The 25968-nt window shown below is 37.3% G+C and overlaps 1 protein-coding gene across 2 annotated transcripts in view; it reads right to left on the bottom strand.

Moving 5' to 3' along the window:
• Positions 1-236: 236 nt before the first annotated feature.
• gtf2ird1 (GTF2I repeat domain containing 1) overlaps positions 237-25968 on the bottom strand; it is a 115090-nt gene continuing 89358 nt past the window's right edge. For both annotated transcript variants that reach the window (XM_051930776.1, XM_051930777.1), the window contains exons 17-28: positions 25227-25410; positions 24877-24938; positions 23954-24025; positions 22312-22395; positions 18778-18961; positions 18292-18320; positions 18147-18194; positions 17605-17685; positions 15931-16123; positions 9734-9771; positions 7157-7275; positions 237-5375 (exon numbers count right to left, since the gene is read on the bottom strand). In XM_051930776.1, coding sequence (XP_051786736.1) covers positions 5307-5375; positions 7157-7275; positions 9734-9771; positions 15931-16123; positions 17605-17685; positions 18147-18194; positions 18292-18320; positions 18778-18961; positions 22312-22395; positions 23954-24025; positions 24877-24938; positions 25227-25410 — 1163 coding nt within the window. In that variant the 3' untranslated portion in view covers positions 237-5306. The remainder of the gene's footprint in view (positions 5376-7156; positions 7276-9733; positions 9772-15930; positions 16124-17604; positions 17686-18146; positions 18195-18291; positions 18321-18777; positions 18962-22311; positions 22396-23953; positions 24026-24876; positions 24939-25226; positions 25411-25968) is intronic.

The following is a 25968-nucleotide window of genomic DNA, read 5'->3' as shown; positions in this document are numbered from 1 at the left end:
CCAGAGTACCCAGGAGAAAAACCCACATTGCACACATAAAGAATGTGCAAATTCCACAAGTTCTGACCAGGCTAGAAATTAAAACCCAGGTTAGTAAAACTAAAAGCATGGGCATATTTTGTTTGTAAACAAGCAGGTAAAAAAATATTATCCCCTTTCATCTTGGTATTCCAACTAATGTATGAATGTAAATTTAATACTGATCTTAAAGAAATACACCACACGTCAAGCAAAAATAGAAAGGCAAGGCAGCACATTTTATTTCAAAGGCCTTAATGGAAAGAGCACAGCATAGAAACTCTATATTGCCATTGACCAAAGGCAAAAGTTGCAGTTTTTTTTTCCTTGTACATCACATTCATTACAGTTAAATGATTTCATTGTCATAATATGGCCCTTAGTTTACGGTTTACTTTTTCCAGTGCATCTGATAAAGAAGGGATTTCTTGTTTTACAGTTTTGAATCACTTGGAAGGTAGTTAAGCAAGCTCTCCAGATGAGACATTCTCTTCCTGGTTAGATGTTATATTGCATATTTTTTAACCCTAATTACATTGTATATCTGTTCTCCTACATTTTACAGTTGTATGATTGCTCTTTTTAAGTAAGGGCTATGATCAAGCTGACGATTGTTGTCAAACATTAGAGCCCACTGCTCATATAACATTACCCTCTCTCCCAGAGCCAGGAAATCAGCCTGTGAAAGTACCCCATGTCACACTCCAGGGTGTGTCAGTAAAGGATGGGGGGAGTCTCTATTATTTTCTCTTCCAGTTACATATTTTGGATTACCCTGACTTTTAGCATTTACTATACTTACAGTACACCTAGCCTTTTTTAGGGCCAAATGCATAAAATGTTATTTCCCCATAATGTTAAATCTCCTGGTTTGTTGAATTTCAACCTTACAGACATTGGAAGTACTGTACTTAAAACATTTTGGGAGCCGGCTATGCAATGCTAACACGTAAATTTGAATTCCGCCCATTTTTCCCTTGAGACACACCCTGAAGATTTTAGTAGCACTTTACAAATGATTTACTTTTCTCCTTCTGCCAAGTCATGGGCGGCAGTGTAAATCACTAAAAGGTAACAGTAACACACATCTCCTCTTATCTCAATTACCAAATACAAGTCCTAGAAGCCTTATGTGTCTAACCCATGGGTAAGTATGTGGACAAATCTGAATAAGAACTGTGAACCTTCATCACAACATACAGGACAGTTAAGAATGCCACATTAGTGTGGTGGTTATGAATACTGAGAAGATGAAAATCATTACCTGAGGGCTTTTTTAAGTGACTATTAAATCAGTAAAGCAAGAAAAGAAACTGATTAAGTGAGGCAGTTGTGACCTAAATGCACTTCTGATGTTCCATAGACCCAACTGTTACCAATGTAAAATGATCTGTGACACCTGAAATAAAGCACTTTACTGTCCCAGTACCTTGAGATAAGGGTATAGTTGTAATGTATAACATTTGCCATCCAGAAATTTTGCAGCGCTCAGATGGAGAGATTTGAATAGGGAATGACAGCAAGAATGACCCTTCCAATGAAAACAAATACTGGAGCAGGAAGTATTAGTGCTTAGTTTACAGAGTCTTAAACGGTGGAGCATGCCTTCTGTTTTGTTTGTACCATTAAACCTTTGTTTATGTATGAAATAAATGTTGACCTTTAAAATTTCCCTGCTCTGGTGAATGGCTCCTCAGATTTGTCTACCAGTCAGTCAGTGAATTTAGTAACTTTAAACATTTCCTGCCATGAAAACTTGACAATGAGTGGTCAAGCAACAGCTGGCCGTTGTAGTTTGACAAGAAAAGGCAGCTGTGACTCCACTGTTAACCTGTTTTCCATTAAGTTCAATTGGCACATTAGTCACTGGACAACATTTTACACAACTTTTCACATTCCTGAGAGAAGGCATTTCTTGTTTTCAACAAAGGAGCAGAAACAAGCTTCTGAAGTAATACAATCTTCAAAATATGACTAATTATTTCTTCAAAATAAGAACCAAAATGGCAACTGGTACAACACACTACTTTGCCAAGTCAGCTGACATTAGAAAAAACATTTGCCTGTATGTTTTCATATTGCGGTATGATTCAAGGTTCCAGGGCTCTGACATTCCATGACCACGTGACAACTGATCCCCCACCTGTAAATGAATCCTACGAATAATGTTTTTGTAACCCCTGCCAGACTAATCTAATGGACTAGGGATTATAAAGTATCTATCTATCTATCTATCTATCTATCTATTAGAATTCCTCATTTTTTATTTTCAAAAATGTTACATGAAAATAACTACTTCGTAAATACACATAATATGTGAAAGTGGTACCAAACTTTTTTTTTCCACCCTTAGGAGACTGTTCCCTTAGGAGACACAGGTAGTGACAGCTTTTGCACGTTCTATAACTCTGTGATGGCCTCTGTGATTTTCTATATGAGCCGGTAACATTACTTCAAGAGAGGCTCATTAAATCAAGAATCTGATTAAAGTGGTAACCTCAGTTATGCAATGCACTTTTGACCCACTGGAGGTAGTAGCGGAGGAGAAAATGAAGACAAACCTAATGGCCACTATGAACATGCTGCATATTCTCTCTATGACACACTAGCATTAACTACTTTCAGCCAATGAATTATTCAACAGAACTGTTTCTAGAAATATTGCACCTTTATAATGTCTCACTCTGACTTTTCTCCTATCATTAGCCAAGTCAAAAGATTTCTTCTTTTTTGTAATTCTTTGTGTGTATTTGAGGGGAGTTGTTGTTGTTTATGATGATGTTTTTTATATTTCTTTATTTTGTGAGCTTCTGTAAAAGCCAAAATTTCCCCAAATTATGTACTATCTACATATTTAACTTATTTCCTGTTGTCTTTTTTGTTACTTCTGATACATGGTTAATATTCTTCTGGTTAATAAAAATAAAACAATTCCTAATATGTAATGAAGTTAAAATGAAGCAAAACTAAGAGACTCCCGAGCCTTAAGCATCACAAGAACATTAAGCATTTTTCTGAATTTCAGGTTTTCACATTTTATTAATATGAAAGTGGAGCCAGTGGGAGAAAATGAGCCATAGACTTAAAAAAAATCAGTCCAATTAACAAAAGGAATGACATTGAATTAGCCAGTATGTTCTAACTACTGCCTGTAGCCACTGCTGCTCACCAGCACCAGAACTCTCAAACCCTGCCTTACAATCTCAGCCTCAATTTAGTCAAATCGCTGTGTACCAAATAATGCCATAATGGTATAATAGTCACAATGGTAACATGTTTTTCCATGATCTTTTACAAAGGTTAAAACAGATATGTCCTTTAATTAAACTTATTATGTTATGTATTTGTCTTACTGTTACATCTTTAGTATATTCTGTGTAGTTTGTGTGCATTTGGCTGCTGTAAAAATGCACTTATCTCTTGGGATTAATAAAGTGTCCATCTGTACATCCAAAAGACAAATTTGGTAGCTCTGCTACTCATGACCACAATTGACACGTTGTTCACCTGCCCATAAAATTAAAGGGGGTAATGACTGTAGTCCCCAACACTCACACCCTCCAATTTCCCCAGAAGCTAAATAGTCAAAGGCTACTCTATCAATGTGGCACAGAACAGTTGGAAGTTCACCAAAACAAGAACTTACAGTTATGTGTATGGGCAGACCTAAGAAATAGTTTTTCAAATGGCTTTCAAATGTTTTTTCAAATTATTGCGGTCACAGTAACACTTATTCTTAGCTTTTTCAACCAAACTGTGGTTCCTAACAGAAGACATTGCAGCCTGCTCACCTCCTTGAATGATAAGATTTTCCATGTACTTGAATGCATTCGTCCATTTTGTAAATGTCTTACAAGTTTAGGGTTGCTGGGAGCTAATGCCTGTCCTGGGTGCAAAATTGGGTGTCAGTTTATAACAGGACTTGCTCATACCAGGCCCATTTAGATTTATATTTTACATAACAATGGATAGTGTCCACCCTATGTTTGCTATAAATATAATATGTGTCTGCAAGAATCATATAAAACACAGAAAAAAAAGAAAGCATCATATAAGTGGATATAGTCTTTAAGAAATAAAAAAGTGGCGCATAGGTTGCTGAAAATTCAAGTAACAAGTATGCAGAGGCACCAAATGACAAGTAATACCATCAAGGTGTTCCAAGAAGCAGGAGTCTCAGGATGGCTCACCTCTGCTGCATTATTAAAAGAGTTGTATGGAAGGAAGCAAGCACACTTTAGCCTGAGTTTGCCAGGGACTGTGCCAACCTAACAGACTGTGGCTGTAAAGCATAAGCAGTACTGACAGCTTCTCTGCACAGTAGTCACAATACACAAGCGACAGGTACCCCAACCCAGAAGGATAATTCTAGGAATACAACAGAGTTACAGCCATCATGATGCTGTTTGAAATAAGGAGCCAAACTGGGCAATATAGTGTACTGTTCAACACGTGAAAGTACAACTTCTATCAACAGCAGAATGTTCTGATATTTAATAATGAAAACGCTACAGGGAGCCTGGACCATACCACAAAGAAAATCCATTCAATGTTTATGTTTTCTTTTCAGCCTTTCAGATACAATCCTTATCTATTTCAATAAGCCAGTAGTGCATACATGAATAAGCAAGGATAAACAAAAAAATGCCTATGCCCTCAAGGAACATGTTTCATTTTGGTAAATAAAGACATGATCGAAAAGAAGTTGCTTGCCATCTAAAATTCAGTTCAAGTGACATGAAGCCCATCCTTCTACTGTAAAAGTATCTATGATTTCCATAAAACATATCTTACTGAGAAAGGGGATAGCTTATGTCTGGCTTGATTGGTACGGTAATTTTAAGACAGAAATTAGCTATGTTGTCAGTTCATGGTGTTCGTCTACAAGAGACCTTTTGCTGTTTTGTAAGTGCAGGCGCCATCTATGATAGACAGCAAGTTAAAGGTCACATGGTGGTCTTTGGGAGACAAACCAGGGAAAGACCAGTCTTTTTTTCTCCTTCATTCTCATAAGCATTCATTCTGCATGCCACAATTTCATCCTTGGGCAGAAACAAAGCCTATGTTCCTGTTTAGGACGAAGTGCTGAAGGCCATAATTTCCTTTCTGCTGTTGTTCCAAATGGGAACGGAGCGAAAATTTCTTTGTTCCTTCCTTTGTGAAAATTGTGTCCAGGTCAAAAAAGGCACCAGCAGGAGGCCATACTACTATTTGCAATGGATGCCCATGCAAACAGCTATTACTCAATTTCTCTTGGGGCTCCTACAGCACCCCAGCAGTCCTCCCACCTAGTATTTCACTTGGCCAGGAACCTGTACATTAACTCCACTGTAATCCAACATATACATGGGCCACTGCTGTGAAGGAAAAAAAAAAGTACAGAAGATTAAAACATGGTAAAGTATGTAAGCTCTCCACTTCTATGAACTGTCTAAATTTACATGCCATTCACCCTAGGATAGAATGGTTTGTCAACTGCTATTAATGCAATATTCCAAAACAAAAGAGAGTCAAGGTCTGGTGTTTTCCAAGGTTCTTTTTCCACAACATTGCTATAAATTAATATACGAGTTTAAAAAAAAAAAAAAGTTTTTCTAGATATACAAGTTGAATTTGTCATTTGCCAATTTTCAAAAGGATTTCAAATATAGGTTCTAAGTTTAAATAAATTCATGATGCTACCCTTTTCTTTTTGCTTAATTCATCTTTTTTCAGTCAATGAATAAGTCTGTTAGATCAGTTTTCAACTTACTAAACATTTTATTTTTCTTGTAACATGGACAACAGTTGGAGCTTTATGAATTACAGTACATAAACAAATTAAGCTTTGTACAAGTTGGCGGTAGAATATACAAATAAAATGTTAGGAAAAGTAAAAAAATTGAAATAACACACCATACAGAATGATGTGCTTTTTTTCTTATATTGTGTAAGAGAAGCCTCTCTACCTTTCGATCTGACTCACTGGTTATTCTCACTCCCCCCCTCAGTCCCACCAGTGCAAAAAGAATCCTATGTACTCATAATATGATTCATTCAATGGGGTGTATTGTGGCACAAGAGTAAGAAAGACACATGCCTGATGTCACTCTTGTTCTCTCACACTCACTGCTGCACACAGGGTCATGAAGAAGAGTGAAATACGCACTTGCTGTACACTCGCTTGGTAAAATCCATAGCAGGATGAGAAGAAGCAATATGCACTCCTCTGTTTACACCCACACTGACTCACCCAACCTGACATGCATTGGTGCACAAACAAAGGAATGATGTGCCTGCTGTTCTCTCCCATCCTCCATCTTTTTATCATATTGATGTGAAAGCTGCTGTTAGGAAGAACAAGATGCAGCCCTCTCACGTTCACACCCCTTTTGCCTAATGTGGCACGTACAGTGCAATTGCTCTGTCTTACTCATAGCATGCATCTTTTTTATTTCTAGATTATGAACTGGCTGATGATTTTGTAAAACAATGCTCTGTTCCAAGTATAGCTGTATTGGATTTAAGCAGGGCGCTGTGCTTGCAGTTCTAGCCTCCTGTACACAGCCTGAGTCACCTGCAAAATATTATTGCACATAAGGTGTTGAATTCAAGCTACTGATGTACATTCATATGTGAAACAATTGATGTATATACATAATGTACATATATTAGTCGGTATAAGTTATTTTTGAGGCAAAGCAAGGGGTTGTCCACGGACATTTCATTATATGCAAATTTCAATTATATGCAAGTCTTATTAATGTATCCCTTGCATAAGATGAGAGTTTACTGTAATTATAAACATGTATGACTCAAGCGAATTCTTTCTAGACTTGTACTCGCCACCTTTAATATACACACAAATTAACCATAACTAGGATAACCAGCAACTCTAAATTGACTGAGTGTGAAGGAGTGTGGGTGTGAGTGTGGCATACCAAGGACTAGGACCTCATCCAGAATTGCCTACAGACTTTCCCTGATAGGCTCTTACTCAGCATGACCCCAAAACTGGATAAGGTGGGTTTAAAAAATAAATGGATAATTACCCACAAGAAATGATAAGATACCTTGTTTTCTCAAATTCTCCATGCTTAGGTATTGTGTTTCTTTGAGCAATTCAGTTAAGACCCACCCTCCCCTTCCTGGTCCATACCATCACAGAAATCTGATTGGCTGCAGTCCTGGATTCTACTCCTGAGGTAGCAGGTACTTCACTTGAATCTGGAAGTCTCTTCCTTTTGCGTCTGTGAAAGGAGGCTTCCTTATGTGTTTCTGTTTCAGAAGACCATAAAAAAATATAATAAATAATATAGTTAAACTGACCTATTTAGTTTTAGTTGATTTACATCCCATTCTTAATAATTGTTTTGGCATGGTGCATGAAATCGGCACTCTATATTTATTATCAACTTGTAACAGACCTCCCTCCCCCTCTCTGTCCTTGCGAATGCCAAGTGCCTTAAGCTACTTGGAGACTCTTAGCTTCTCTCCTCCGTATAGTAAGAGCAGTGTTCATCCTGATAAGGTAGCAGTAATCAAACAAAACATTTCAACAACTTCTTTCTTCAACCATGATTATCTAACTTTTTTTTTTTTTTTTTTTTTTTTTAAATTCAATGCTTTATCGCTCTGCCCTCTGCTATAAGCTGCAAACACTCCTACAAACGTACTTTTGCAGCAGCCTTCATCAAAAGGTTTAAGCATGTTTAATTCTAAACCTACTGCTTAGACGTAAAAGCAGAAGGCAAAGTTCTGCTTGTGTACCACACAGCCCAGTAAACTGATGAATATGTCTAACCATGTTTTGGTTAAATTGGTTGTTTGGAGATGTTGTGGAATGATCTGGAATTGTCTTGTGTTATGCTGTAATGGTGGTATTGATGTTTATTTTTATGAGCTTCATCACATCAAAGTCCATGCAAACATAGCAATAAAGTAAGAAATATGACTGTAATATAAAAAACACACACCCAAAAACACACTTTTCCATTATAATAACAGCCACTGTTAGTTTGTGTGTGCCATCCCATATGCAGGTTTAACAAAGATTACTGAACATAGCAAGCTGCTAGTTCCTGTCAACATGTAAATTAACAGTAAAAAAATTAATTCTTCCTACTGGCTAACAGACCAGAAGTGATTTAAACAGCTTTTAAATTGCCATCCATATGAACCAAGGCAAAACCTCTCTCTAAAGACTGTGCCCTCTGTAGAATGAATTCTGTGTTAATATATATTATACAGTATATACTTGCACATACACACATGCATACGAGAATACGATATTGTAAAATCATTGAGCTAATAAAAATGTGCTGTTTTGTTTCCAAAACAAGCAACTCTTTAAAAAAAAATGTAGTTAACAGTGTACATGATGATACATTATTCCAGCAGCACACCTATGCTTGAATGCTTGTCAACAGTATTACTGTCAGGAAAACACTGCAAACAAGCAATTGGATTAGTAATATGCCCGTCAAAGGGGTGCAATTGCATGATATGGATTTGGTTCAGTGTCACAAAAAAGTATATTGTTTAACTATTATAACATCAAAAGATTAATTGACAGAGCAATATATGTGCCTTTAAAGTTGATTTTGAAAAATGTTAATCAGTTTTGAACCACTTTAATTCTGTTGAAACAAATCTGCATCTTTATGTATACTTATTATGTAAACAGTAATTTGTAAAAGCATTTGTGTCTACCTGCTCTGCCCCTATACTCATTAAAGAATGCTATACAAAAATAAACTGAATTGAATTGAATAGCTGGCACACAACATCTATGAGAATTTACAGACTCTGTAAGCGAAGTCTAGATTCTGTTCACGCAACTGTCACACTAAATGCAATTTAACCTTACTTTTGCTATAATAAATAAAAACACATACATTATGTGTTCACTGAATGCACTTGAGCCTATGGTAGGTCCATACTATTTATTGATTGAGGACCACTGATCAATCATTTCTTCCATCCATCCATCCATTATCCAACCCACTATATCCTAACTACAGGGTCACGGGGGTCTGCTGGAGCTAATCCCAGCCAACACAGGGCACAAGGCAGGAAACAAACCCCAGGCAGGGAGCCAGCCCATCAATCACTACTTGTAAATTAAAAATATATTGTATTTGCAACTCTTGGTTAAGTTCATATTTTATGGTAACAAATTTCTGATTTAATTCCAGTTGAAATAAGCACATGGAAAGGAGAACATAAACAGTTGTAGGGAGAGGACATGGATTGCCAAGGCTGACTTGGGCACTAGAGGAGCAAAATCAGCTTAGGCACTTTTTCTGCTGTTTCATGTACAAAACATATACTAGACTGTTCTAAAAGGAATTTACAGAAGATGTACACATGATTAAAATTATGTACCCAATGTGCATAAAATAGTCATGGAAGATTGTCCTGTTTTATGCATACTCATGTTTCACCTTAAATCAAAATAATTTAACTAGTAAACAAACATGTAAAGTCCTATAAGATGTGAATCAATACATAAACAAGTGCAAGTTATGCCTAATAAAAAAAAATAGAACATCTACTAGTTTTACTGCAACCCTTTCCATTCTGACTGCGTCATTCATCTGTGGGATGGTATGAGAGTGGATGTGGAGTACAAAAATAAGTACATATATTACAGAACAGAAGCTTAGACAGGATTATGCATGCTTATTAAAATCTCTCCAAATTTCATTTAGTTTTTTCTCTGTTACTATCTTACCTGTGCTGGGTTCAAGGGTGCACATTTCCTCAAATGGTCTATTTAAGAAAGAAAAAAAAGAAAAATTAATAAAGTCAAGATAATATTAAACAAATGAATGACGGTGATTTCAGTAATTGTAATCTAATATCTGAGAAGCCAGATTTGAAAGCACAAGGTAGGAAGCCCAAACCTTACTTCTGGATATCACTGTGATAATAAGTGAATTACTTAAACTAGTTGATGATGGTCCAAAAATAATTGTTTGAGGAATAAAACAAATTAAGTCTTGGATAATAAAAGAATGAAATGTACAACTAATATAATGTTAGCAATAATAAGTAGTCATGTTTCTGACTCAGTAATGAAATGATTGATCAATACATGGTGTTGACAATAAAACATTTTAGGGAGTCAGCAATTTTACTTAATTTAGGACTACTGCCTTACTACTACCATAAAAATGATTTGCCAGAGTAGAATTACTTGGTGTCATAGTTTTTTTTTTGTTTTTTTTTTACAAAAACAAAATCTGGTAAAAAGCACTATGCAAACTGCAATATGTATTTGAATCACAAAATATCCATTGAAGACACAGCAGTATGGAAATAAGGGTAAAACTCAGAAGATAGTCTATATCACCTCAGCCTTTCACATATGGTACAGAACTACTGTATGCAGAGTAAGACTTTACAGGTAACAGTACTTGACTTATGTGGTAGTGGGGGTCATTTTACTAGTTGTGTCAGTTAAATCATGTTAGAAACATTTTAGATATCCAGCCATTTTTTTTCTTTTTATTCAGCCATTACATTTAATAACTCAATGTACAGCAGTTGTCATGAAATGAAGAGCTAGCACCCTCATTATCTGCTCAAATTGCAAATATCTGTTGTGGAAAGAGGACAAGGATTGGGAAGGCAGCTAACAACCCTTTTTAATATTGCTGAAAGTTAAAGATAGCAAAATGAACAGAAACACGTGGGTGGAATAAAATTTATCCAAGTCTGAATTCAGCTAAGTGAAGAGAACGCCTAGTGGTCTGGTCAGTCTCCTAGTTCAGAATGAATGCCCACTTCTGGTAGTTGTGGTCCTTTTATCTTTTGCTTCTAGAAGAAGCAGGACTTGGTGGAGGACACCAATATGACCTTAGTGCTCTTCTGGTCCTGAGGATTCTGGACGGCAGATAGAAAGTAAGAATGCATTAACACTGATGCCCCTACTTGGCTCGGAGTGGAACTGCTTACCTTTCCAGAGCCCCAAGTATAACTCCAAAGCACTCGTGCATGACACTATTTATTAGCAGTAGAAAGTTCCACTGATAAGGCCATTTCTTCTGAAGAGATAACTAGCTTGCATTAACATAGCATTGCTTCAGTAAATCAACTGATTGAAAATGCAACTGTGTGATCTACAGCATAGTTGCTTAATCTTTGCTTTTCCTGTAACATGCTTGTGCACAGTAACACAAAACGATTTAAGCTAGCATTGTTTAAAAGATAAAGGACATCTTGAAAACAACTTTGTTATATCTCTGTTAGCACAGATTACACTAAAAGGAAAACATTTCAAATTATGCAAAGATGATATTAAACATTAATGATTATGTGAAGCTTGAATTTATTTTCATAAGTACAGGCACTCCCTACTCTGACAACAATTCCAAATTATTAAATTATTAAGAGGAAGTATTTACATGATTAAAAACCTTTGTTTACACCAATATCAACTAAATAAAATAAAAAATAGTTTCTTTAGGTATTCCTATCCAAAAAGATGGATTTTACAATATACAGTATAACCAGGACATTGTATGATGCACAACCCTGGAATCAAATTTCTGCTGTGCCCCAATCTGTCAGCTATCATTGTGCCGAGTTTGAATATCATATCCCATAGTACTGTAAAGTTATACTATTTGGTCCACCTTTTCGGAAACATTTCGTCTGTTGTGTCTGACTAATCTCTCAAAACAAGTACTGCTGTTACAGTTTTATATAATATTGTGGTGCCCAGCGGGCGTTCATGCCTGGCCGGGACGCCCAGGAGGCCCGGAGGAGGGCTTGTGGATCCTCTGGAACATGAGGGAGTGTCCTCCCTGGTTGCTGTAGGGACCACGGGTACAGAGCTTGGAAGCTCATCCCTGTAGGGGCCCGTGGTCACCGCCAGGGGGCGCCCCAATGCCTTGGGAGTGTTGGACCTCAGTACTTCCGCCACACCGGGAAGTACTGGGGGGAAGAGACTTGGAGACACCCGGTGGACTTCCGGTTTCACCGCTGGAGCTTCTGCCACACAGGGGTGTGGCTACGAGCCCCAGGATGCAGCTGGAGCCCTTCCGGGGTGAATAAAAGGGGCCGCCTCCCTCCAGTCAGGGGCAAGAGTCGGGTGGAAGAGGACGAAGCTTGGTGGAGAGGAGTGGAGGCGGACCAGAGACTAATAAGGCATTGTGTTGTGGCCAGGACTTAAAGGGGTGATTGGTGCTTCGGCACTGGGTATGTGCACTTCAACTGTAAATATGAGGATTAATAAACGTGTGTGTAGTGAAAACATCGTGTCTGCCTGTCTGCGTCCGGGCTGTTCCCCACAAATATAATATAATATAATATAATATAATATAATATAATATAATATAATATAATACCAGTAACAGCGTACTGCATGATAACGTGCAGTGAATTGACTTATAGTTTTCATACTCTTTCTCTGTACGTTTAGCAGTTGTTTGCTCAGAGGTTGATGTGCTTGCTGCTTCCTGAGCAGCTCTTCTTTTCTCCACCCTAGCGGCCCGCTTCTTCTCTTCTTTTGTCAGCATCTTTTCACATTAAAACTGATTAAGTCAGTGTTTGTGTTGCAAATACTTTGCACGTTTTTCTTAATCTTTCACTTAAGATAGCACTTAAGTGTTCAATCTGCCTCAAGAATGATTTAAGATATGAAGAGGTAGAGGAAGTAACGGTGAAGGTGATAGGGATGAGAATGGCGCCCGTATGCATGTGCCTCATAGCCACCCTGATGATTAGCGACAATCATTACACTACAATTTAGTTGAATTGTGCAATTATATTTGGCTATTCAGATTAGTTCATGGCCCTAAATATAATTTAAACGGTTTAAGGTTAAGGGGGGCTGCATAACAAAATTATGATGATTTTGTTACTATCACTGTAAGCCAGTTCGCAGGTTAAATAAAGAACTTCATCATTAATCTTTTGTCTCTACTGCTATTCAAGGATTCTTTATTTTTCACTCATATGAAATAAATTCCATCTTTTTAGAGAAAGAAAAGGAAAAAAGAAAGTCTGCCAATAATCTGCAATGTCATGCCTCAAATGCATATTTTTCTGAAAGAGTTTTGCAGACAGATTCAGAAGAGATGGTTCCATTCAAAGCATCTTTGTGCAATTCACAAATGTTCCACGTGGTAAAGATTTTTGTAGCTGGTATTACTGTTTGTTTATAAGGTCACATCTGTCTGATTTTTTTTATTTTATTATTTTTGCAGATTGAGATTATATATTAATACATGGTCATATCGAATTTGAACCACATACAAAGAGAAATTGAGACACTTAAATTCAGTAAGCTCAGTTGCAGCCGGTATGAGTTTTTCCAAGTCATTTTTATCATTGCCACTTTTTTCTAGTTTGGTCCAGGATATGTAATTCTTAAGGTTCATACTTAGCTTTTTTGTATTGCTATTTTGTAATGTTAAAAAAAAAGGAGAGAAAAAAAAAAAGGTTACATGAAAATGTCCCCTTAACAAAGTCCTGTCTGAGTTCCGGGCCACAAGGTGGAGGCAATGCCTTTGCTTTCATCTCTGTGCACAGGCCCCAGAGCTCTCACTGTCACACACACACCACACATACAACTAAACCAGTGCTTCTCAACCAATTTTTGGTCACAGATGGCCATTGGTGGGTCACGAGAAAATGAGACTTGTTCACACTGTAATACGCCCCTCCACCCAAAGGGATATATATGACAGAGCTGTGCAATTTTTTTATCCCATTTCTAATCACACTGCTTTCACCAAGCATTCGCTTTAACTTCTACCACCCCCTCCAGGCCAGAGGGTATGGGTAAATCAAGTGCGATTAGAAACAGGATGAAAAAATATAGCATGCCGCTGTCTATCCTTTCAGAATTACCAAAAACATAGAAGTAAAATCCTGTAGTACTTCTTTATACTCCCTGCTCAGTGCTCCAACAAATGCAAGATATCGCAAATATACAAATAACCCAATTGTGCTTGACTCACTCAGAATATGGAACCAACTTAGAAAGCATTTTAAGATGGAAAATCTTTTATCCGTGGCACCTCTGCAAGAGAACCACCTCTTTCAACCCTCGCAAACATATCCAGTTTTTAATACCTGGATAAGATTTGGGATTAAAATGCTCAGAGATCTTTATATAGACAACATATTTGCATCTTTTGAACAATTACGTTCCAAATTCAACCTCCCAGCTACATATTTCTTTCACTATCTTCAAATTAGAAACTTTGTTAAACAGAAACTGCCTGATTTCCCCCACCTCGCACCCTCCACCATGCTGGAAAAAATACTGCTCAAATTCGAGGAATTAAACACCATTTCCGCATTATATAAAATCTTTTTAAAGTCCCTACCTTTCAAAGACCCAAGAGGACATTGGGAAAAAGATCTCTTAATCAATATATCAGAATAGGAGTGGAAGGTAGCAATGCAGAGAATTCACTTGAGCTCCATATGTGCAAAGCATAGAATTATTCAACTAAAAATTACATATCAAGCTCATCTGTCTCGCTTAAAACTGTCCAAAATGTTTCCAGGGTAAGATCCAACCTGCGAACGCTGCAACTAAGCTCCTGCCTCATTGGGTCACATGTTTTGGGCCTACACCAGACTAACATCATTTTGGACCAAAATTTTTAAGTGCCTTTCAGACAGCCTTGGGGTCACAATCACTTCTAACCCATTAACAGCTCTGTTCGGTGTTCTTCCACATGGACTTGAAGTGGAGAAGGACAAGCAAATGGTGATTGCATTCACTACACTTGTGGCACGCAGACTTATTTTGTTAAATTGGAAGAATCCTAACTCTCCTCTTATAAGTCAGTGGGAAACCGATGTTTTATATTATTTGAAATTGGAAAAAAATCAAATTCTCAGTTAGAGGATCTGTGTAGAATTTTTTTCAAAACCTGGCAGGATCTAATCAATAATATTTTAGAATAAGAGAAATAATTATTACCGCTTTATTTCCCTTCTCCATTTATTTATTTACCTATATATATATATTTCTTCCTTTCTTTTGTTTATTTTTGACCTATTAAAAAGCCCTAAGCAATTCTCCTTTGGCTAAGCTCTCCTTCTCAAGGGTGGGGTTTGATTTGTCATTAATTCTTTTTTGTTATGAATTAATCTATATTGTATGGAATGATTACAATAAAATTAATAAATAAATAAATAAAATTAAAAAAAAAATTACCAAAAACAAGTCACTACCTGAAACTGCTTTTGTTATTTCTTTTCTGCTTACGACAGAGTGAGGAGAGCAGCATGATACAATGACATTCGATCAAAAGGCATTTCTCAATATATTTGCTGCCTTTTACACATAGCTGTGGCATATAATATGAATGACCAATCATGGACAACTATATATCATTGGTATATGGAGTGCCCTGGGCCTCAGCTATCCAGTGGTAATGAAACTTGCACTGTATGTGTCTTGACATAAGTGAGACCTTTCATAAATGAAGATTCACTCAGCCATGATGCACTTTCTGCCTCAGCATATACTTGTGCAAATTGCATATTTTACTAATGAAAGAGAGCAGACAACATGGAAACATATGATTTATTTGAAAGAAGACATCCTTGGGTACGTAAAAATACCACTATTGCTTTTGATTGACTTGTAGGTTTATTACAGCATACACAAACACTTTTGCAATATGGCAGAGTCCTACTGGTGGGTTACCCCATGTGTAAATGGTTACTCACTTCACACTAGAATGATACTTGACAGTTAAAATGTGTAGTATCATAACTCATCTACTGTAATGTACTCTCCTCACATAAAGACAATCTAAAAAAAAGAATGCCTCAATCTGAAGAGAATCATTACAATTTTACATAATACCTATTTGGGCATGTTCTAACAAAGTCACTTTTATGGTTTTACTAATGCTCGTTTATAAGCTGCACCAAAAGTTTCCTTATTCTACTCACTGCAGCTGGCTTTTGATGACCATTTTGATGTGATCTCTGGCCTGAAGGACCTTTTCCAAACGGTTCAGATCATAAGTGTTGGGATTCCGGAAGTGTACGTCATCTGGAAGTCCTGACACCTCGATAGAATCAGGATTGGCACGGATAAGTTTGTAGGGTACCAGTACAGGACGGTCAAGGCCAAGGGCTTTACCTAAACAAAGGGAGAAAACAATCACCAAAAACTCAGTGTCTATGTAATAATAATAATAGTTGATCATAATCATTTTGGGGCGACACGGTGGCGCAATGGGCAGCGCTGCTGCCTCGCAGTTAGGAGACCGGGGTTCGCTTCCCAGGTCCTCCCTGCATGGAGTTTGCATGTTCTCCCCGTGTCTGTGTGGGTTTCCTCCGGGTGCTCCGGTTTCCTCCCACAGTCCAAAGACATGCAGGTTAGGTGCATTGGCGATTCTAAATTGTCCCTAGTGTGTGCTTGGTGTGTGTGTGTGTGCCCTGCCCGGGGTTTGTTTCCTGCCTTGCGCCCTGTGTTGGCTGGGATTGGCTCCAGCAGACCCCCCGTGACCCTGTAGTTAGGATAAAGCCGGTTGGTTAATGGATGGATGGATAATCATTTTGCGCCATTTGTCTAGATTTTGTTTAAAAATCCCCTAATAATACAGAAATTATACAAAGATTAATTAAATAAATCCTTTTTCTTCTTGGTATTAAGTGCTGGATAGAGGTACTACTTGAATAGAGAAAGAGTGCTTGTCTAGTCATAGATGATCAATGATATTATGTGGCATGCAACAGTGAAACACCTATGACCTGTCCGCTACTTTCTGTGCAGGTTTATTTTTAGCACAAGGAAAATTTTGTTCAATGTGTAATCAACTTGACTATTACATGAACCAATATGACCAAGACAGATATGTTAAGGTGGGGGGTCCCCAACTCCGGTCCTGGAGGGCCCCCAGTGGCTGCAGGATTTCATTCTAAACCTTTTTTTAATTAGTGGCCTGTTTTTGCTACTAATTAACTTCTTTTGAATTCATTTTAATTGACGTGCTCTTGAAGACTCACACCCCTTAATTGTTTCTTTTTCTTTAATTAGCTGCCAACCAATAATGAGATAGAAAATGAGCCAAAACATGACCAGCAAACTAGTGTCCATCACACAATATCTGAAAATAAAAAAAGATGAAGGTGTCAAGGATGTTGATCTGCTCAGGTCCCCAAAACATTTTAACAGTGCTCTTAGAAAAGAGAAAATCAACAATTTCAGAAATGTCTGCTATTGCACAATGAGAGCAGCAAGAAGGCATGGAATAAAAGAACGAGTTTAATTAACAAGAATCAGCAACTGTTTGGAATGAAATTGGTTGGAGTTTGAGGCCCTGACTTAGTTGGTCTTCTGTTGACTCACTCATTTCACATTTCATTTCTGTTTGGGTGCCATTTAAGGAAAGAAATGAAGCAATTCAGAGGAACGATAAAGAAATTCAGGGGATCAAATCTTAAAAAAACAAGTCAATTAAAATTAATTCAAAAGAAGTTAAATAGCAGCAAAAACAGGTCACTAATTAAGAAAAGGGTTAGAAAGAAAACCTGCAGCCACTCTGGTCCTCTAGGACTGGAGTTGGGGACCCCTGCGTTAAGGAGAAGACACACAATAAACAAGAAGCAAATAATTACCGTATTTTTCATTAAAGAGTTCTTTCACTTGTTCTCTAAGAATAACCTTCTCTCCCATTCTATTTACTTCATCATCTTCAGCTATATTAAAAGAATCAAACATTAATAGAATGAAAGGATTATGTTAAAAAATGCTTTAGTTGCCTCCCATTTTTATGCAATCGTTTTGTTCACCCCACTGAATTAAAGCTGAAAATCTGCACTTCAACTGCATTGGAGTTGTTTCATTTAAAATTCATTGTGGTAATGTACAGAACCAAAATTAGAAAAAAGTTGTCTCTGTCCAAATATTTATGGACCTAACTATATAAAGAAGAGACTGGGGATGATCACTAACTGCAAGAAAGCCTTATTGGAGGACAGGGGTTTTAGGCCAAGTATTAAAAGGAGGATATTGGTTTTATGAAAGGGATAAAACATTAAATGGGTTGCTCTTACTATACTTCCCTCAGTCATAAAGTCTTCCAAATAGCTATAGTCCTGAGAACACGACGGGATGAGGATAAGTCATGCCACTCAACTGAGAAATTCTCAACACTCACCACTAATCGAGGCATATGCTTTTTTTAGTAAGGTGATGCGTCTTGGAGCTAAAGAACAAGAAAAATAAGGAAGAAAAACTGATTCTGTAAATTGACAGTACAAATGAGAAAAAGATGATGTCTTAATTCTAGATTATTTCCTTACCTGGCTTTGGGATAAGTCCTTGGAATGGCCTGAGGAGGTTAAATTGACAGGATAGAATAAACTCGAAATAATGAACATGACATACAGTACACACAAAAAAAAGAAATGGGCATCTAAATCAAAGATCTTGATAAAATGAGGCTTCGATTTCTCAATCTGTCAATAAATTTCTTATTAGAGCTCCTCTGGCATGACATTGTGAAATATTTACAGTTAGGCTTTCATTGAATCATATTAGTAGGATTCCAAATTAACTTTTACTACAATTGCAAGAATGGTTAGTCTTATTAACATTTCGTAACTGCATATACTGTAGCATAAATTGCTATAATTCTTTGTCATTGAAATAAAAAATTGAAAAGGGGAGGGGTGTAGGATGAAACTACAGACAATTTCTGATCCCCATCAATCATCTTTTTTTGACAGTGTCTTATTAATAATGTAAAACTTTTTTGCTATTAACAAATAATCTTGTCATCACCTCACCTAGTTATTGTGAACCTAATCTTGTCAGCAACAGCCAGAATCCTCTCCAGGTTCTGAGAGCCAAAGGTACACGGTTTTCTGAAGGGGATTCCAGGAGGTAATCCCTCAATTATAACAGAGCCTGGGTTACTCTTTATCCTCTTATAAGGTACCTGGACCGGGTATTTGATGCCCAGTGCTTCACCTGGGAGTAAAGAATAAAAAAAGCACTGAATCAAACACACCAGTTTCTTCTTTTAAAGAGGATCTGACTTTCAATTATAAATCTCATATGCTTAGGATTTTACCAAAATAATATAAAAAGTGAGTGCTACAGTATGTTCAGACAGCAAAAATAAAGTTTGATTGTAAAAAATCTACAATACACAAATTAAATATGAATATTAAATAAAGCAAAAGCTATATTTATAGAAGCAAATTTAAAATTCACTTACTTTACGCCAGTACTTTCAGAATATTTATTAATAAATGTAGATTGGTATAAAGTCAAATTGGTTTTAATTATTATGGAGTAAATTATTCAACAATTCAACTTAAACATATTTTTATATAGCACACTTTCTTTACCGAGCTCCCCATACTGCACACATTTATCAGCACAGCTTAGCTATACATAAGCTATAAAATATGAAATTCTGAAATATACAAATATGCATAATTTGAAAAGACTTACATTAAAGCAATACAACAGTAAACTCCTCTTGATGCAAATTAATTATCTAACTTTTAAGTACCTTGACCATTCAGAAACTACCTTAACTTTGCAATATTTTTCACTTCTAGCACGATAAATATATGCAAGGGTCACCATTTGAAAATAATTGGAAAATGCAGCTGAGGCTTGTTACAAAATCCTATCTTCTAAAATTCTTTATGATCACAGATTAACTTTCATATAGAAGAATCCTTACTGATACGGTCTACTTATATTGTTATTTAGACATATATATCATGTATAATAAAAAAATAAGTAATTTTAAACCTCCTTAAAAACATTTTCTTGATTATGATAAAGTAAAAAAAAAAACTTAATGACTTGATGATTGGTTCTTGTTCTTACACAGTTATTTGTAAACTAGCCAACCCGCGGCGTACCATACGCTGCATAATCAGGCCGCTTTTTTAATGATTTTTAAGCACAGGGAGAAAATTAACATTTGAAAAATCGGAAATGTAATAAATCACCAAGAAAAGTAACATTTCATGTGCCCATCCCCAATTCACCAAGTCATCCGACCATGGTAGTACCGAGGGGGGGCGTACAAAGGGCAGGGACATAATCAGTGCGAGCGTATGAGCCGCTAGCCATCTTGCTGATCATGTTTTGTAGACCCAATATATATTGGCTTTTCACTCAGCGCGAGGGCGCGCATTCATCTCGGATTATTACGTCCTGCTAGACTAATCTGCTACACGGCTGCGTTTGAAAAACCGATTTATCCTGGATGAGTTTCACCGGCATTAATGATTAGGAATCTGGTTGGAACAAAACCCTGCAGCCACAGGGGTTCACCAGGACCGAGTTTGGCAAACACTGCAGAACAGAGACGAAACCGACTCAGGTGAGGAGTGGGGGCGGGCAAAGTAGTTGCAGCTATTGATCATTCGGTGTTGTTTGCCTGGGTGTCTGATCTGCTTTGACTGACACGGCTATTTTCTGCGTATCCCATGGTTGCCTTCCGGCAGTGTGAATGCCTCGAGAGACAGGGCGTCCTTGTGTGGTGAGTTGTTGCAGTTTGTGACCACGTCGCCGACATTATCCCAATGTTGGCAAACAAAGCCAACAGCCATGTTGCGAAGTTTGAGAGCAACAGTTTCGTCAATGACATTTTTACATCCAGCTAGTCTGCTAGACTAATGTGCTACACGTCTGCATTTGAAAAACCGACTTATCCCGGATGAGTTTCACTGGCATTAATGATTAGGAATCTGGTTGGAACAATACTCTGCATCCACAGGGGTTCACCAGGACCGAGTTTGGGAAACACTGCTGAACAGAGACAAAACCGACTCAGGTGAGGAGTTGGGGCGGGCAAAGTGGTTGCAGCTATTGATTATTCAGTGTTGTTTGCCTGGGTGTCTGATCTGCTCAACAGGATCATAAATAAAAGGAAAACAATGTGAAGGCAATGTCACAGGTGATCCTGTGGTATAGTGGGTCCACAGCTCCCCTTCAAAAACCCATTTTTAAATAAATAATCATCGCACTCACAGTGTAGCGAGGGGCGTGGAAGTGTGGCTGAAACGGTTTCCGGGTAGACTCGTGCTGCGGGCATTTCTCCCCTGTGCAGTGTGTGAGCGAGTGAGGAGAAAGAGAGAAAGCCGGTACGTTAGAGTGAGCGAAAGCAGGCTCGAAGGCGATATGTTCCTGTGGTATAGCGGGTCCATAGCTCCCCTTCAAAAGGCCATTTTTAATCAGGCAACTGACAGTAGTGGAGTCAGGCACAGTGAAGGTCAGCTGCAGAGAGAGCGTCTCGACTGTTGCAGGGCCTGAAGCAGGTGAGACGCTAATGAAAAAGAGGCACAGGGTTTATTGGTTTTTAAAGACTGCTTCCTTCATTGTGTTTTAACTTCAGTTTTAAAGGATTGCGCGGCTCTCTCTTGTGCTGCCTGTGTGTGCCTCTGTCTCTCTGTGGCGCTGCCTCTCTGTGTGTGCGCGTCTCTCTCTCTCGCGCTGCATATGTGTGCCTCTGTCTCTCTCTGGCGCTGCCTCTGTGTGTGTGCATGGCTCTCTCTCTCGCGCTGCCTGTGTGTGCCTCTGTCTCTCTCTGGTGTTGCCTCTGTGTGTGTGTGCGCGGCTCTCTCTCTCGCGCTGCATATGTGTGCCTCTGTCTCTCTCTGGCGCTGCCTGTGTGTGCGCGGCTCTCTCTCTCGCGCTGCCTGTGTGTGAACCAAGGTTCCACTGAGGTTGACTAATGAAAAGTCAACATGGCTCAGAGCTGTAAGTGGACTGTGGCACAGACAAACAGAAATGACGGCATGTTTTCCGAGGCGTCGCGTCCGAGTTGGTGGGCGTGGCTCTGTGATTTTTTTCGTCGTATCCAATGGTCTAAGAGTTGGTGGGCGTGGCTCCTTCCTGCGTGCGCCATTGGCGTCTTACTTGTTGGCGGTTTAGTGAATCCACACCCCTTCCGGCGTGCTTTCCATGGGTGGCTACTTGTCTCCCGGCTTAGTGAATTATATATATAGATATTATTCAGAACTAAGGCAAGTTAAGTGATTAGCTCAGGGTCTATTGCTAGTCAAAAGTTGGCTACTGAACAGGCAACCTTGTAATTTTAATGTCTCTGCCACCAAGGCAACATTCCTCGATTAGGTACATATACAGTATAACATTGATAGTTCAGTATATATCATCCCGAAAGATATGCGTGCTAGGGTTAATCAAACATGTTCAGTGTAAGTTTGTGTGTGAGAAGGTGTGTGTCTGTGTGACTGGGCCCTTGAATTAGAATAAGCAAGTCTGAGAGTGTTACACTATGTTATTAGAATAAACCATCTGCAAAAAAGCAGTGGTATTTTGTTGTTACTCACCATACTTCCTGTTGAAGAGGTCTTGGACTTGTTCCCTCAGAGTGTTTGCCAAATCAATCCGTGAAAGCTTAGCTTCAAGGCTGTCTGTTGATCACAACAAAGGCAAATTACAAGGCAATCAGTTTTATATAATATCTGTTGTGCTGAATTCTGTCCCAAAGCTATTCATTTTAGACTAACAGACCTTTACTTTACATAGCACATTTTTATCAAACACCAACTCAATGTATTTTTAAAGTACAGATCCAGAGTACAACTGTTTACATATACTGTATATATTTTTTTACAGTTGGAGCAGAGGATGATTAAGTGAATTGATCAGGGTCACAAAGTATATTAGAGGTGGAAAATGACTCATAAGCTGTACCCACTAGAGTTAATTTCCTTAGCCAGTATACCACCATGCTCATGAACAACAGTTTCCAGTGATGCATAGTTGTGTAACTGAAGTGAAACCAAGTTAAAGAATTTTCTCAGAATCACACTGCAGACTATAAATTTGAACCCTCTAGGTATGGTGTATTTTTTTTCTCAAATATGATATGTGATCTCTGCTGACTTCACTTCTGACTTCCCCATATAAATGGGACATCTGAGACCCAGTGGAAGAGACATTTTGTGTACCATCCATGAGGGTAAAGTAAGTTTTATAAATTTGCTTGTCAATATCTCAGTTCCAATTCTGCCACATATTATGTGCAGCATCAAACCTTGGTAAAGTCGACATCACAGACCACCAATTCAACAGCACATTGAACCACAATGAGTTTTAACTACTGTATACAACGGCCAAACATATTTAGATCAGCTTGGTCACTCTTTGCCTGCTTCAGTACTATACAAATGTAGCACTCACTTGATTAGGTTTTTTTTAAATGTAAAGAAAAACAGAAGGTAAATAATTCACTTAATTATAGACTACTAGAGATTTAGATTAAAAAGAGTAAATTAGATTCATGGTACACTATTATCGATATGTCCATTTGCACACATTACATCTTTTTAATTTTGTTAGCTAATAAAACACATTAATCATTATGATATCAGTGGGTTTATGTTAATATGTTTTATGAAATAATCATTAATGAAAATTTTAAAGTAGAATGTCTGACAAAACCTGGCGACAACCCATCCTGTTTTTACCCCTATAGCTGAGTTGGCTCATGACTGTAGAGCATGCAGGGCAGGGAACAACAAAACAAGCAAACATTCTCTTTTTTTTCACTCTCAGACTTCTTAAAGTTACTCAATGTAAGCATGAGAAACAAATAATAAAATGAAAATCATTTATTAATAGATTTGGATACTGTATTTTACCAGTGTTCATGGAATGGGACCATAACACTATAAATACAATACTTTTTTTTTTTAACATAACGTATCCTTTTCCTTGTTTAATTAGCTATAGTCACGACATGCAGGGGGAACATTATTTGATAAAGTATATATCATTATGGTTTAGTCACCTTTCATCCTGCAGTTTCTCTCTGTGTATTTTTTAACCATAAGGTGACTGTGTATTCTTTCATTATTATTTCAAACATTATTTTGTGGTTGGTGGCTCCCACGCATTGTGGGCATCTCTGTCCTTTGAAAAGAGATGTTTCTGTCACAAGAAAGTGTACATCATGCAATTATTTACCTGAGTATCCAGGTCTTTTTGCAGATGTTGGCACCTCATCCATTACAATATCTTTGCTATCCACATCCACAACTGGGTAAAAAGGAAAGAAAAAATGGTTGCATCAAATAAAAATGAAAGATGAACAATGTTGTGATCAGTACAATAATATATAAAGATCAAAATTTCCAAATGTTCAATAATTCTTATATTAAAAGACTAAATATGCTTAAATATTAAAACACATAAATTTGAGACTTGCTTTATAAGGCAGAAGAGAAATACTCAGTGTAATGGTATATTAGATTCAGTGGAATTACAGCTTTTTTTAATTATCTCAGATAATGTAAATGGAAAACGTCACTAAGCAGGACCTAAAAATTCACTATGAATAGGTTCACCATACTAGAAGTAATCTAAACCCAGAAGTATAATCTATAAAAGTTAAATTTGTTTCTGAAATGTGGAACGTCATTTGAAGCTCACCAGTCCCAATATTTATGTTACTTTCATTACATACAGAAAACCCCTCACTTTTTACTATATTAGAATAAGAGAAATAACTATTACCGCATTTAATACCCTTCTCCATCTCTTATTTACCTATATATTTATTTCTCCCTTTCTTTTATTTATTGTTGCCTTATTAAAAAGCCCTAAGCAATTCTCCTTTGGCTTAGCTCTCCTTCTCAGGGGTGGGGTTTGATTTGTCTTCAATTTTGTTTGGTTATAAATTGATCTACTCCGTGACCCTGTGTTCGGATTCAGCGGGTTGGAAAATGGATGGATGGTTATAAATTGATCTATTTGTACGGAATGATTACAATAAAAATTAATAAATAAAAAAAAAAAAAAAGAAAACCCCTCACTTCTATTAAGTGATGTCACAAAGAGATATACAGTTTGTCCACAAGAACACATTCCTAAATATAATGTTTTCTCACCAGAATTGCTGTGTGATTGTGGGGTTAGCTCCTGTTTAAGTCCTTCAATCAGCAGCTCAGGTCTGAAAAATATCACAAGTGATTAAGTGAACAAGAATACTACTGTTCCACCATTTCATTTGTATGAGATGCAAAAGTAAAACAAGCAATATGTGCTACATTTGTCACCTGAGCATATGCTTTACCATGGTCCCGTGTAATATGACTGCAATGTCCAGCATGAACAGGTCATTTCCGCAAGAAAGATGTACAACTCACCCAAAACATTGGGTTTATTGATTGTATTATTAAAATAATAAGAATAATAATAATAACCAAACCAACAACAAACACTTGTGCCATTTTCTCACCTTTTAATAATAAAGTGAATGTTGTCACTGGCAGCCAGGATTCTACGTAGCTTTGCAACACCAAAGCAGTTTGGTCGCCGGAATGACATGCTTTCTGGGAGGCCAGCTACTGAAAGGTCATCTGGGTACATTTGGAATTTGGAATAGGGGACGCGGACTGGGTCCTGGACACCAAGAGCTTCAGCTAAGAACAAAAAAAATATACAGTAATCAAGGAATATAGCAGCTTGTGCACAGAATCCTCCTTAGTTCATTTATTTCTTCACTTTTGAAGAACTTTAAATTCTAAATGATGCCCCATTCTCAATATTAAGGGAGAACATTATTTATTAATAAAAAAAAAAAATCACATTCCATTGTAAGCTTTCAATCATAAGAGTTTATAGAGTCAGGTAAAATATTTGAGAAGAGTAAAGAGCATCTTGGTAATTTTTAAATGAGCATGTAGCTTATTAGAAGTTACGACATTTAAAAATTTACTTCCTTCATTTTAATTTAATCAGTTGGAAAACTTTAGAATAAAAAGACTGCATTTATAAGAATGCTGGAAAGAAAATTCATGCCAGAAATGAATTCAATTTATTACTGTTCAATACCTGTATAAAATCAGAGAAACTGTACTTTTGTCCTGTTAAAAAATGCACCAATATTTTATAATATAAAAGCTTAAGTTATAGATTTTAACAATATTAAGTAACATATCTTCAAGCCAAAACAGCAGAAAGATGTCAAACATTACTAA

This window comes from Erpetoichthys calabaricus, chromosome 8, assembly GCF_900747795.2.
Source record: "Erpetoichthys calabaricus chromosome 8, fErpCal1.3, whole genome shotgun sequence".
NCBI lineage: Eukaryota > Metazoa > Chordata > Cladistia > Polypteriformes > Polypteridae > Erpetoichthys > Erpetoichthys calabaricus.
The sequence above is the reverse complement of the archived record's forward strand: the minus strand, read 5'-3'. Positions and strand labels throughout refer to the sequence as shown.